Genomic DNA, 12557 nt, shown 5'->3' with positions numbered 1-12557 from the left:
TTTTGATTTAAATTCTCAGTACTGGCAACAGAGGTCTTTTTTTTTTTTTAAGATTTTATTTATTTATTTGAGAGAGAGTATGAGAGAGAGCATGAGAGTGGGAGGGTCAGAGGGAAAAGCAGACTCCCTGCTGAGCAGGGAGCCCGATGCGGGACTTGATCCTGGGACTCCAGGATCATGACCTGAGCCGAAGGCAGTCGCTTAACCAACTGAGCCACCCAGGCACCCGGCAACAGAGGTCTTATGCCTGATTTTGAAGCAGTATAATGAATTATGTATATGGTATATTTCTGTAATAAATATACAAAAGATCAAAAGCCATGTATAATATTGGAAGATAAACCAGAGACCTAGGCTAAGTCAGGTTTTGTAATTTAGATCTGAGCCTCCTAGCAGCTAAGATGAAAACTGAAGTAAAAGTGTAAATTGTGTATTTCTTATTGTTTAGTAAAAGAAGCTCTTTCCTAGCAACAAAATCAAAAAGGAATTTACAGGTGGCTTTATATAAGTGATACATGACATATCTTAACTTTTGTAGAAGATACCAGAATTCTTTTTGTATAGATGTTTTTGTCATCACTGATTAAAAACCAAAGAGTAGTCTAAAATATAATGCTGGAAGAATTCCTGTGGATCAGTAACATTTAATTTAGTTTTGTAATGTCCTGTGAATCTTAACTTGATATAGTAATAGGGAAAGCAAATCCAGACTAACAGACATTTAGCAATTCCCTTGAATGTCTTTAAAATATTCAGTAGTTTCAGGTGGGTTTTTGACAGGGCCTGTATAGCAGTCAGTTAAAATCTGAGTTATCTGGCCAGTGCCTAGAATATGTGAGTATTGTATGACTCTGAGTAAAAAGATATCAAGGCAAAACTAACCTTTGGCTATATGAAATAAAGGTTTTGACTTACTTATTCTGTCTAGATTAAAACTATTCTTTCTCCCCACCACATAAGTTGCTTTGGAAGGTACAGACATAGCAGAAAGTTTCGGAAGTTCTCTGAGTCTGTGGAGATAACCAGGTTTTGGTGAAGTGTCTACTACTTTTTCATAGATTGGGAAGAGTCAACTTCAGATAGAGAAAATTTAAGGGCTGGTGTTTCCAGTTGGCAGCTTTTTTCTGAAAGGGTTTTAAATGATGGTTCCTTTAGCTTTTCAGAGGTTTTTGTTTTTTTGTTTTTTGTCTTTTTTTCCCTTAAGCATACTGTATACTTTTTTTTTTTTTTTACTTATCTGGATAGGTTAATTACAAAAGTATTGATTTTTTGTCGGTGATCGAATAGGCTCTAAAAATGTCTTCCCTTTGGACTCCAAGTGGAGAGATTCTGACCTGCAGCTTTTTGAGACAAAAGCAAGCAGATGTTTTTTGCCTGACTAGCAAATGAAGACAGCATTTTCCCTGATTATAAAACAAGTATATACTTAGCTATTAAAAAAAATTCCAGGTAATCCAGGACATATAAAGAAACATTCAAAAATTTTGCCACTCATTGAAGTTGGCTCCATTCATTGGTATATATTTTTCTAGTCTTTTTTGCCTGCCCGTTAGTATGTATATTTTTATAAAAAGGAGATCATTATACTTGTTATTCTACAGTATGCTTTTTTGTGCAACAGTACATTGTAGCGAGATCTCCATGTCTGTAGGTATCAGTCTAAATCATTTGTCATGGTTGTATAGTATTTTGTTGAAAGAATGGCGTGTTGTTTCGAAGGGAATAGCCAAAAATCTATTAGGTCTGTAATTTGGAGTAAAAAAGAAGCTTGTATTGTGGATAAACTGCACACTCCCTTCCATTGAAAGGATGTTTGTTTTCAGGAATTTTGACCCCACCCTTTTGGAGGGGGTGAAATGATTCTGGTGGTGGATCTTTGCTTGACAGCTTTGATCAGTAATTAAATATTCCTGGTGATGGTATTAAATATCCTGGATTCCTAGAATCTCAGAAATGATAAATGACAGTAATAGGGACAAGAGGTTGGAACCCATGAGTCATTCAATTTTAGTGGAAGTTGGCCACCATAGTTCCTTAGAATGAAGCTGCATTCAAATTGAAGTCAGTTTTTTGGTTTTATTTTTAATTAGAGAGAATGGGAGCGTGTGCTGGAGTGTGTAGAGGGAGAGGGGGAGAGAGAATCTCAAGCAGATTCCCCGCTGAGTGTGGGGTGTCAGGTGGGGTGTGGGACTCCCTCTCACAACCTGAGATCATGACCTGAGCTGAAATCAGGAGTTGGATGCTTAACTGACTGAGCCACTCAGGTGCCCCAAGTTGAAATCATTTTTTGTTTTGTTTTGTTTTTTTAAGATTTTATTTATTTATTTGACAGAGAGAGCAAGAGAGCACAAGCAGGGGGAGCACTAGAGGGAGAGGAAGAAGCAGGCTCCCTGCTCAGCAGGGAGCCCCATGTGGGACTCGATCCCAGGACCCCGGGATCATGACCTGAGCCAAAGGCAGATGCTTAGCCATCTGAGCCACCCAGGTGCCCCCAAATTGAAATCAGTTTTTTTTTTTTTTTTTTTTTTTTTTAAAGATTTTATTTATTTATCTGAGAGAGAATGGGAGACAGAAAGCATGAGAGGGGGGAGGGTCAGAGGGAGAAGCAGACTCCCCGCTGAGCAGGGAGCCCGATGCGGGACTCGATCCCGGGACTCCAGGATCATGACCTGAGCCGAAGGCAGTCGCTTAACCAACTGAGCCACCCAGGCGCCCCTGAAATCAGTTTTGAGAAGCTTAGTTAACTTTTGTGTTGAAACATAACAGACCTTTGAATATTTTGAACCTTTTGCATGTTAAAACTTCTTACCCATTTCTGTTTTTCTAACTCCATAATTTGTCACTTGTTTGTAGTGTAAAACCAGGGGTTGGTTAGCAATGTTATAAAACAATATGATTAAAATAGAGTATGATTGCTTTGAACTTTGAAAGATTGAATACAAAATTTTAAAATCCCTGGAAAGCACTTTAGCTCAGTGCTTGGCACTTAGCGATTGCTCAGTAGGTGCTAGCTACTTCAGGAGGAGAGAGACCAGATCTGATTTTTAAGTAGAAGTTTCCCTGATAATAGATTTAAATGATGTGTTAATATTTTCTAACACTTCTAACATTTGTCATGCCCTAATAGTTTACAAGCACTTTTATATGTTAACTCATGAAATCTTGGAAGATTGTGATAATCGTCATAATCACAATAACATCAGTAAATTATTGCTTTCTATGAGCCAAATGCTATTCTAAGCACTTTATACATCCCTTAATGCATTTAATTTTCACAACAACTATAAAAGATAGTTAGCATTATTATTGCTAATGATAATCTCTTTCAAGATTGCCACTTAGGAATATGAAGCAGTAAGTGTTGGATGACTCTACTCAGGCATTGCTCTCTTAAGATACGTTAACGCTAGGAGAGAATAATCCCTAAGAAAGCAGCCTTCCTATTTTATTGCCAATGCTAGTAGCATTCATGGTATTTACGCTAATTTCAGGTTGCATATGCTATGCAACTGCTGTTTGCATAGCCTTTCATAACTTGTAAATAACACTCATTTGTCCTCCTAGTAGCCTGAGATGAATGAAATAAAAATCCATTTCTAATTTGCAAGTAAGGAAATAGAGGTTTGACATTAAAAGATAGCTGTTAAGTCATATTTTGATGAGTGTTGAAGCCAAGACTAGAACTCACATTTCCTGATTCAAGTTTGATGGGTCCGTTGCCAATGTTTCACAGAAGGTTTGACGAAAAACTTTTTCCGAATGGAAATACTAAGAGTTCCCTTTTCTTTTTTCAATAATCACAAGATGAATAAGAACATTTGTGAACAAATCCGAAGATGTTTGTATTTATGTCCTTTTTAAAAATATCATCCCCCTTAAGCAGCCACATATTCTTCCAAATAATTCTGTTTATTCATACAAACATATAGAAATATAAAAATAGGGTTTCGTTTCCCTTCCTTTCTGTTTTTTGTTTTTTGTTTTTTTATAGAAATGGATCATATTATGCATGTTACTTTGCCACCTGCTTTTTCTTAAATTGTAAAAGTCAGTATTCCTTTAAATTGTTCTATTATTTTTTCTTTTAAAATACTATTCGATTTTTTTGGGCGCCTGGGTGGCTCAGTTGGTTAAGTGACTGCCTTCGGCTCAGGTCATGATCCTGGAGTCCCTGGATCGAGTCCCGCATCGGGCTCCCTGCTCTGCAGGGAGTCTGCTTCTCCCTCCGACCCTCCCCCCTCTCATGTGCTCTCTCTCATTTTCTCTCTCTCAAATAAATAAATAAATAAATCTTTAAAAAAATATATTGTATAAAATACTATTCGATTTTCTAAATTCTGCTTATATACACTTATCAGAAGCTTATTTATATACATGAGAATAGTACCTGATAGTTGGATAAAATTGAGGGAAAATTTCAGCTCACAACCTGAGCTGAAACCAAGAGTCAAGACCTCCATTGTCTTCAAGTTTTGCTACATTGAATTTTAGGAGGTGGTGGCAAGAGTTTTTCAGGGCCTTTATGTCTCTTTGGCTTATTTTCCAAAGGCAGCGCCATTCCAGATTAGTAATAGAACATGAACAATGTACCCATATACCCCCCAAAATTGTTTAGCTCTAAACTCAGGAGTTTTTCCGTTATAGCTTTCAGAAAATGTAATTCTAAATAACACAAATGTAGACATAAATAGTATTAGAGTGGAGTGTGGTTGGGTATTTTGGAGTATGGAAGGGAAGGACTGAATGTAAAAGTATAGTCTATAGTGTAGCAGTTCTCAAACTTTCTTGGTCTCATGGTGCCCGAGTATTTCAGAATTTTTTCGTAGTGCTACTTAGCCGTATTAATACTTAGCAGATACAAGTATTATATGGTTAGAGCCAAGCTTAATGAGTATATATATGTCTTAACAAAATAATACATATACATTGAAAAAATCCTTTATTTCATTCTTTAAGAAACTGCAGTTACAGGGGCACCTGGGTGGCTCAGTTGGTTGTGTGTCCGACTCTTGGTTTCAATTCAGATCATGATCTCACAGTGGTGGGATCGGTGTGGGATTGAGCCAGCGTGGGGCTCTGTGCTCAGTGGGGTGTCTGCTTGGGATTCTCTTTCTCCCTCTCCCCCTTCCTGCCCCCCCCCACTCATATTCTCTTTCTTTCTCTCTAAAATAAATAAATAAATCTTAAAAAAAGAGATACTGCAGTTACATACTAACAAGAAAGATATGTGTACCTGTTCACTGCACAGCTTCTCAGATCTTGGAATCATTGGGCACAGCCACCCTCATTTCCTGTATCACGTTAATTTTTTTTATGGGACTTGATTTTTATCATAGCAACTCTCAAAACCCCGGCTTTGAAAATATTGGATGTCCTTGAGAGGAATATAGTGTTATCCAATGTTAAAACTGAACGGCTTCACACTAGTTTGCAGGGTATCCACAAATGTGGAGTATCACTCTGTTTCCCCTCATTTTTAATATCTCTGTGAGTACACTGTAGCACTCTGGGGCTTTTTTTTTTTTTTTTTTTAAGATTTATTTATTTTAGAGCTAGAGGGGGTGGGGGGAGGGGTAAGGGGCGAGGGAGAGAGAATCTTAAGCAGGCTCAGGGCTGGGTGCAGAGCCTTGGAGCGATGGATGGGTTTGATCCCACAACCCTGAGATCATGACCTGAGCTGAAACTGAAAGAGTCAGTTGCTCAACTGTCTGGCCACCCAGGCGCCCCTGAAAGTCATCTTTATGTAGAAATAGAAGAAGCATCATTGGAATCACACAGAGCTGAGGTGTAAATGTAAATTATTTCCTTTATTTTTTGTTATTTAAACTTCCTGAAACTATCTTTCAGTTAATTTCCCAATTGATAAGATGTAATTTTTATAACATAAAAACCTAATGGAAATTGTGTGTAACTTTAATTATCTCTGGTATAAAGCTTTTGCCTGACCTGAACTTACATGGTCAATCCTGATTCCTGTAGAATGTATTGATTCTTTTGGGGGGTGGGGGGAGGATGCTGTTTGGAACCATAGTGTGTTTGTGTGGATATGTATATATATTCATACAGCCAGTGCATATTTTCTAATATGAAGTCATTGTGAAAGTCTTGGTGGATTTCATGAAAGAATGAAATTAGTTTGGGCCAGTTCTGATTTTTTTGGAAATCCTGATTTTTTTTTTTCAGGTATGGAGAATCTGGTTATATACTTATGATATTTTTTCCCACTAAAACATGGGAGTCTGTGGAAAGAGTTATTCTTTTTGAAGCCTTCTTAAGGCCTGACCTCCACTGTCTTCAGGCTTTGCTACATTGACTTTTAGGAGGTGGTGGCAAAAGTTTTTCAAGGCCTTTGTGTCTTTTTGACTGTGTCATGTGGGTTCCAGAAAGCTGGCAAGTCTGAACCAGACAATGCCTGCCTAGATTCTGGCCATAATGACTGAAAAGACTAGAATGGGTATGGCCTTAGCTTTTTTCACTTGGGTTGGCAAACTGCACCATCAGACAAAGTAGCCTACCACCTCCATTGACTTAGTTTATTTTGGGGGCGGGGGGAGTTGAAACAGTCACTATTCTAAGTCCCTGTTCTAAGAAACTCAGTTAAAGTAATACACCTATAGGAAAAGCTACGAGAAGATTTTAAATTTATTTCTCGTAATCTCATGGTAATAGTGCTACTTTTAAAAATATAGATCATTTGCCTATGGTAGTGTGATTACCAAGGCGACAGTAATTTTGTCCCTAAGTTAGCAGTTTTGGCTCCCCTCTGCAGACTGACACAATATTTGATTCTATATAATGATCTGATGTCTTTTCTTCACAAGTTACTATATCTGACTACAGTATTTCAGCCATCCAGTTACCTTCCATTGTTTGCTGCTTTATCCTCAGAACAGTTTACAATCTGTTTTATTCTCTGCTTGTAATTGTTCAGTATAGTGTCTTGGGTATCCTAATGATCATTAATTTTCAGCTATGTCAAATTCAGTAGAGTTTTACTAGCATTGCTCTGATGTGGGTTAATTAGCTAGGTGAAAATTGCACACTTGTTTGGGAACATGTGTTTTTGGGCGTAAGCGACTTTGGGAATATGCAGGTTGAGTGGGAAACAGTTTAGAAGATGTAATACATATGAAGGTATCTTCATTTCTTAGGTTGTAGAGTGCTGGTGGGTAAGAATAGGTACACAGAATTAAAAGTCATAAAATAATTACAGATATACCCATATCTAGAGATCTTGTTTCTTCAGGGAATGCTTCAGATAGTTCTTTAGAATGGAAATTAATGTGTTGAATGTGTACATTCTGGTGATTTAAATAAACTATAATTGCTTAATGTAATTAACTGTTGTGAATGAAATAATAGAAAGTTGCTGGACTATGGAAATCTAATTCTTTTTCTTTCTTTAAAATACAGGGAAGTCGAGATAACATGAGTATTGTACTAGTTTGCTTTTCAAATGCGCCCAAGGTCTCAGATGAAGCAGTGAGAAAAGATTCAGAGCTGGATAAGCACTTGGAATCACGGGTTGAAGGTAAGTAAGAAAGGTGATTTTTTTTTTTTTTATTCCCATTTAGAAGGAAAGGAAGAGTATTCTCCCTTGTTTATGAAATAGTTTTTTTAGAATTAGGAAAAACGATTAAGTATTTCAAAACAAGGCCTTAAAAAACAAGCATCTGTCTGCCTAAGATTTACTATCACATCTTGGACCAATGTGTGGGAATTTATTGGCAGGGAGAAGACAAATATGTCTATTATACCACCAAAGAGAAACATTTGAAAATAGTCTGTTAAATTTTGCCATTTTATTTCCTCTTTTCCTGATTATACTTTTAGTAGTGAAGAGTCCAGTGAAATTTGCCTCCAGGCTTATCATGAACATCAAGTGCTCTAATTCGACTAACACTGATTCCTCCCAGGTCAATCATAGGAATTCATTATACCATATGTTTTTATGTTACTGATAAGAGTCAGCATTGATGTTGTGAAAGAGTATTGATTTTACAGTTGACCCTTGACCAGCATGGGGGTTGGGAGTGCATACACACCCACCTTCACCTCCCTGTCTCCCCCCCCCCACTCTCCACCTCAGTTGAAAATGTACATATAAGTTTTGACTCCCCCCAAACTTAATTACAATAGTCTACTGTTGACCGGAAGCTTTAAACAGTTAATTAACACATATTTTGTATGTCCTATATATGATGTATATGTATATGTATGTATTTTCACAATAAAGTAAGCCAGAGAAAAGAAAATGTTATTAAGAAAATCATAAAGAGAAAATATATTGACGGTAGTGTACTATATTGAAAAAAAAGCCATGTATAAGTGGACCCACACAGTTGAAACTTAAGTCATTCAAGGATCAACTGTACTTATTTTTTTAACTTTTTATTTTGAAATAATTTTAAAATTAAAGAAAAATTGAAAAAATATAGAGAGCTCCCGTGTACAATGTAGTACCTTTTACCTAGATTCCCCATTTGTTTACAGTGCATGTGACTCCTCTATTTTCTATAACATACACACTCATTCTTTTCTCTCTCTCTCTTTCATTGTGGCAATGTCTGCAGACATATTTGGTGTCATAACTGAGAGGGTGTCACTAGCCTAAAGTGAGGAGAGGCCGGGGATGTTGCTTAACATTTTGTAGTACACAAGACTGCCTCCACCAAAAAAAAAAAAGATGTGGCTGATCCAAAATGTCAATTGTGCCAAGGCTGAGAAATCCTGTACTATAGAGATACAAGTATAAGGCAGAAAAATGACAGTCCTTCAAGAAGCTTGCAATCTGTGATAGAGTAAGCAACATCTACAGTGGAAGTATGTAGCAGTGCACAGACTTCAGCCTTGGGTTGGAGAAGAATTTGAGAAAGTGACACATGAAGTTGAAACCTGAATATGAGCGAACTATGCAAAATGGGTTGATTGGAATGGCGTAAAGTGTGTTTCAAATCAAAGGAAAAGCACATGTGAAGATCTAGAAGTAGGAGAAGGCTTCTCTGCATAGAGCCTTTTTGGAGATAGAGGGGAGTCAGGGGCAGAGTCAAATGGGAGTGGTGAGGTTACGGTGATGGTGAGGGCCTCGTGAAGCATGGTGGCTGCTGAGGACACTGCTTTTTTGTTGTCTTAAAAGTAAGTTGGCATCCTCCGATTTTTGAAGAGTTTATGTCTTAATACTGGCCAAATAATCATGCTCTAAAGATGTATTTTTCATAAATTGTAAATATAGATGGAATGTGTAAATGTTTTATTTTGTTCTAAGCCTTAGCAAGTTCTGTGATTTATTTTCCTTTTTAAATTTTATTTATTTTAAAAGATTGTATTTATTCATGAGAGAGAGAGAATGAGCACGGGAGAGGGGCAGAGGCAGAGGGAGAATGGGGCTCCCCACTGAGCAGGGAGCCCCATGTGGGGCTCCATTCCAAGACCCTGGGATCATGACCTGAGCCAAAGGCAGATTCCTAACTGACTGAGCCACCCAGGTGCCCCTCCTTTTGTATTTTAAATTGTTGTGGAACATAACTACCTCGGGATCAAAAAGCTTATAAAACAGCATGGATGGACCTAGAAGGTATTATCTAAGTGAAATAAGACAGTGTTTCACTTCCATGTGGAATCTAAAAAACAAAGCAGAAACAGAGTCATAGGTGTGGAGAACAAGCTAATGATTGCCAGAGGAAGGATAGGCGAACTAGGTGAAGGGGACTAAGAGGTATAAACTTCCAGTTATCAAAGAGGTCACAGGGCTGAAAATATAGTCAGTAATATTGTACTAACATTGTATGGTGACTACACTTACTGTGGTGAGCGTTTTATAATGTGTATAATTGTCGAATCACCTGAAACTAATATTATTTGTCAACTGTTCTTCAGTTAAATAACCTTATAAAACAATTCCTAATTTTTCTCCTTCTCCTTACAGTCCTTATTCATCTATCACTTTTTTTGGGGAATTACAGTATTAATAACTTTCGTATTATTCTTGTATAAAATTAGATCAAAGTGTTTTTCCACATAGCTATCCTGTGTTCACAGGGATCATTTTTAGTGATTGTAAACCACTTCACTCAGTGGCTATACCAAAATTTTCTTAACTGTCCCTGTATTTTTTTTTTTTTAAAGATTTTATTTATTTATTTAAGAGAGAGAGCACATGAGAGGGGGGAGGGTCAGAGGGAGCAGCAGACTCCCTGCCGAGCAGGGAGCCCGATGCGGGACTCGATCCAGGGACTCCAGGATCATGACCTGAGCCGAAGGCAGTCGCTTAACCAACTGAGCTACCCAGGCGCCCCTTAACTGTCCCTGTATTGTTGAACATTTTATTTCTTCCAGTTTTTGCTTTTATGTATGCAGATAACTTTTTATATTACTTTTATTCCTTGTGTGATCGTAAGATAATGTTTGCTTTTTTTTACATTTTAAAATTGATACTACAGAAACTAATAATACACTATATGTTAACTAACTTGAATCTAAATTTAAAAAAAAGAAAATAAATAAAATTGATACTACCAAATAGTTCCCCTTGTTTCACTCTCTCTGAATCCTGAGTTAACACATTAATTTAGGAATTCTTTTTAAAAACCTGCAGAAATTATGGAGAAGTCTGGTGAGGAAGGAATGCCTGATCTTGCCCATGTCATGCGCATCTTGTCTGCAGAAAATATCCCAAATTTGCCTCCTGGGGGAGGTCTTGCTGGCAAGTAAGTAGAACAAAAAGAACTAATTTTGAGTTCGTTTATAATTAGTAATTAAGTAATTTGGGGGAAGAAGTATATCAATTATCTAAAGATGAGATGGGTTGATGGTTCTTATATAGTAGAGAAGAACTTTAAAAATTTCATCCAAAGGCATTTTTTTTTTTTTAAGGGAATTACTTATCATGTGTTTTGAAAAGGTGAAGGTTCTCTTACTTTATAAATAAGAACAAATGGCTTGTGCTAAATCAAATTCTAAGTGAAATGTAGAAACTATGTTCTTGGCAAGCATTTAGTGTGGCAGTTAATTTTTGAGGATATTCAAGATGAAGTATTATTTTAAATACTCAGAAGCTTAGTAATTGTAATTTAATAAAACTAAAGCATAATTTTTTTTAGGCGCAGTGTTATTGAAGCTGTTTATAGTAGGCTGAATCCACATAGAGAAAGCGATGGGGTAAGTTTTCTTTTATTTCTTAAGCATTTAAAATAATTTTGTAATGTAAATATTAGCTATAATACATTCACATAATGAAATCTGTAATAAATTATACTATGTTTCATGTTAAGGAGTCAGTTTAAGGAAATGTCTAGAAATGGAGGTAGAGATACAGTTCTATTTTGTAGTTAAGTTTGTTGTCACGTAACGGGCATCAAGTACCTTCTTGTTGGGCTGTACTTACTTCCTCCCTGTATGTCTGCCTTTCCTTCTCCTTCTCCCTTAAATCTTAATTTTGAAGCGAAGAACATCCTTTTAAATATCTCACTTTCTCCTTCAGCAGGCTGCTATCATCACTAGAACTTAGTGATAGAGAAATGAGCTATTATTTTAAAGACCTGACTTTCAGTGCCCCTGTGTGCCCAGTTGAATACCTGGGGATAACTTCTTTCTTAACCTTAATGTTGCCACTGTAGGTGTTTTGTGTTGAACTGGATAACCATTTTTGTTGTACCCTGCTATGCTTCATCAGAGCAAAACTCTATCCCTTTACCTTCCTTAGAAATACTGATGAGGTGTCAGCTGCACCTCTGTAGTGTTTTTATCTTCGCACTAGTACCGAGAGACAAAACAGTGCCTTCTTTTTTTCTTTCTTAGTTGCCCTACGTTTCAGAGTCAGTAATTCGAATAAGTATTTCCTTGTAGGGTTTTGAAGTTTTTAGACATCTATAAATGAATAACTTAATTTTTAACCATAGGCTTGAAAGATTTAAGGGAGCCAAAGTTAGTAATGAAACTCATTGAGAAGAGAGAGACTCACCCTCCAAATCTCCAGCTCCTCGGGGCAGGTCTTGAGAGAGACATCAACCACTGGTAGAAATGATGTATCCTCTCATTTGAGCCGTTTTGCAGGATTCATTATTGCACAGCCATGTCCTATCATTTCCTTTTTCTTAACATAAACGTATCCTTGCAAAAAGAAAAAGTTTACGATTAATACATTTTAGTGAGTTGAATAAAAGTGATATTGTATATTGCCAGTAACAGGTTTTATATCTTGGTCTAGAGCAGTGGTTCTGAGTCTTTATTTTGTACCCAGGACCTCAAAGTATTAAGACTTGTATCTTAAAGCTGTGAAAATTCATTTAAAAATAAAAATACGTCATATGCTACATTTAGAGTGAACCCTAAATCAGACAAGGACAAAATGTTGACACAACTGAAAAGCCCATGGTAATTGGGTGGTAGAGTGAAGAAAGGCTGATCCCTTTAGCGAGATCCTAGGTTCCACATGTGGTTAGAGGAAATAAGCCCTCAGAAGGTGTTACTGATTCAGTACTAACCATATAAGTGCTCATGTTTCTTCATGTGCCTGAAAATGTAAGCCTGGTGTGTAAATTTGAAAAATTATCTCATTA

General features: G+C 36.9%; 1 protein-coding gene across 4 annotated transcripts in view; it reads left to right on the top strand.

Annotated features, from left to right (window-relative positions):
- The window catches only part of PPM1B (protein phosphatase, Mg2+/Mn2+ dependent 1B), a 222833-nt gene that overhangs the window by 198367 nt on the left and 11909 nt on the right, over positions 1-12557 (top strand). For all 4 annotated transcript variants that reach the window (XM_021701151.1, XM_021701150.1, XM_021701149.1 and 1 more), the window contains 3 exons: positions 7414-7531; positions 10595-10706; positions 11100-11157. In XM_021701151.1, coding sequence (XP_021556826.1) covers positions 7414-7531; positions 10595-10706; positions 11100-11157 — 288 coding nt within the window. The remainder of the gene's footprint in view (positions 1-7413; positions 7532-10594; positions 10707-11099; positions 11158-12557) is intronic.

This window comes from Neomonachus schauinslandi, chromosome 10, assembly GCF_002201575.2.
Source record: "Neomonachus schauinslandi chromosome 10, ASM220157v2, whole genome shotgun sequence".
NCBI classification, from domain to species: Eukaryota; Metazoa; Chordata; class Mammalia; order Carnivora; family Phocidae; genus Neomonachus; species Neomonachus schauinslandi.
This window is presented reverse-complemented; position numbering and strand designations above follow the sequence as displayed.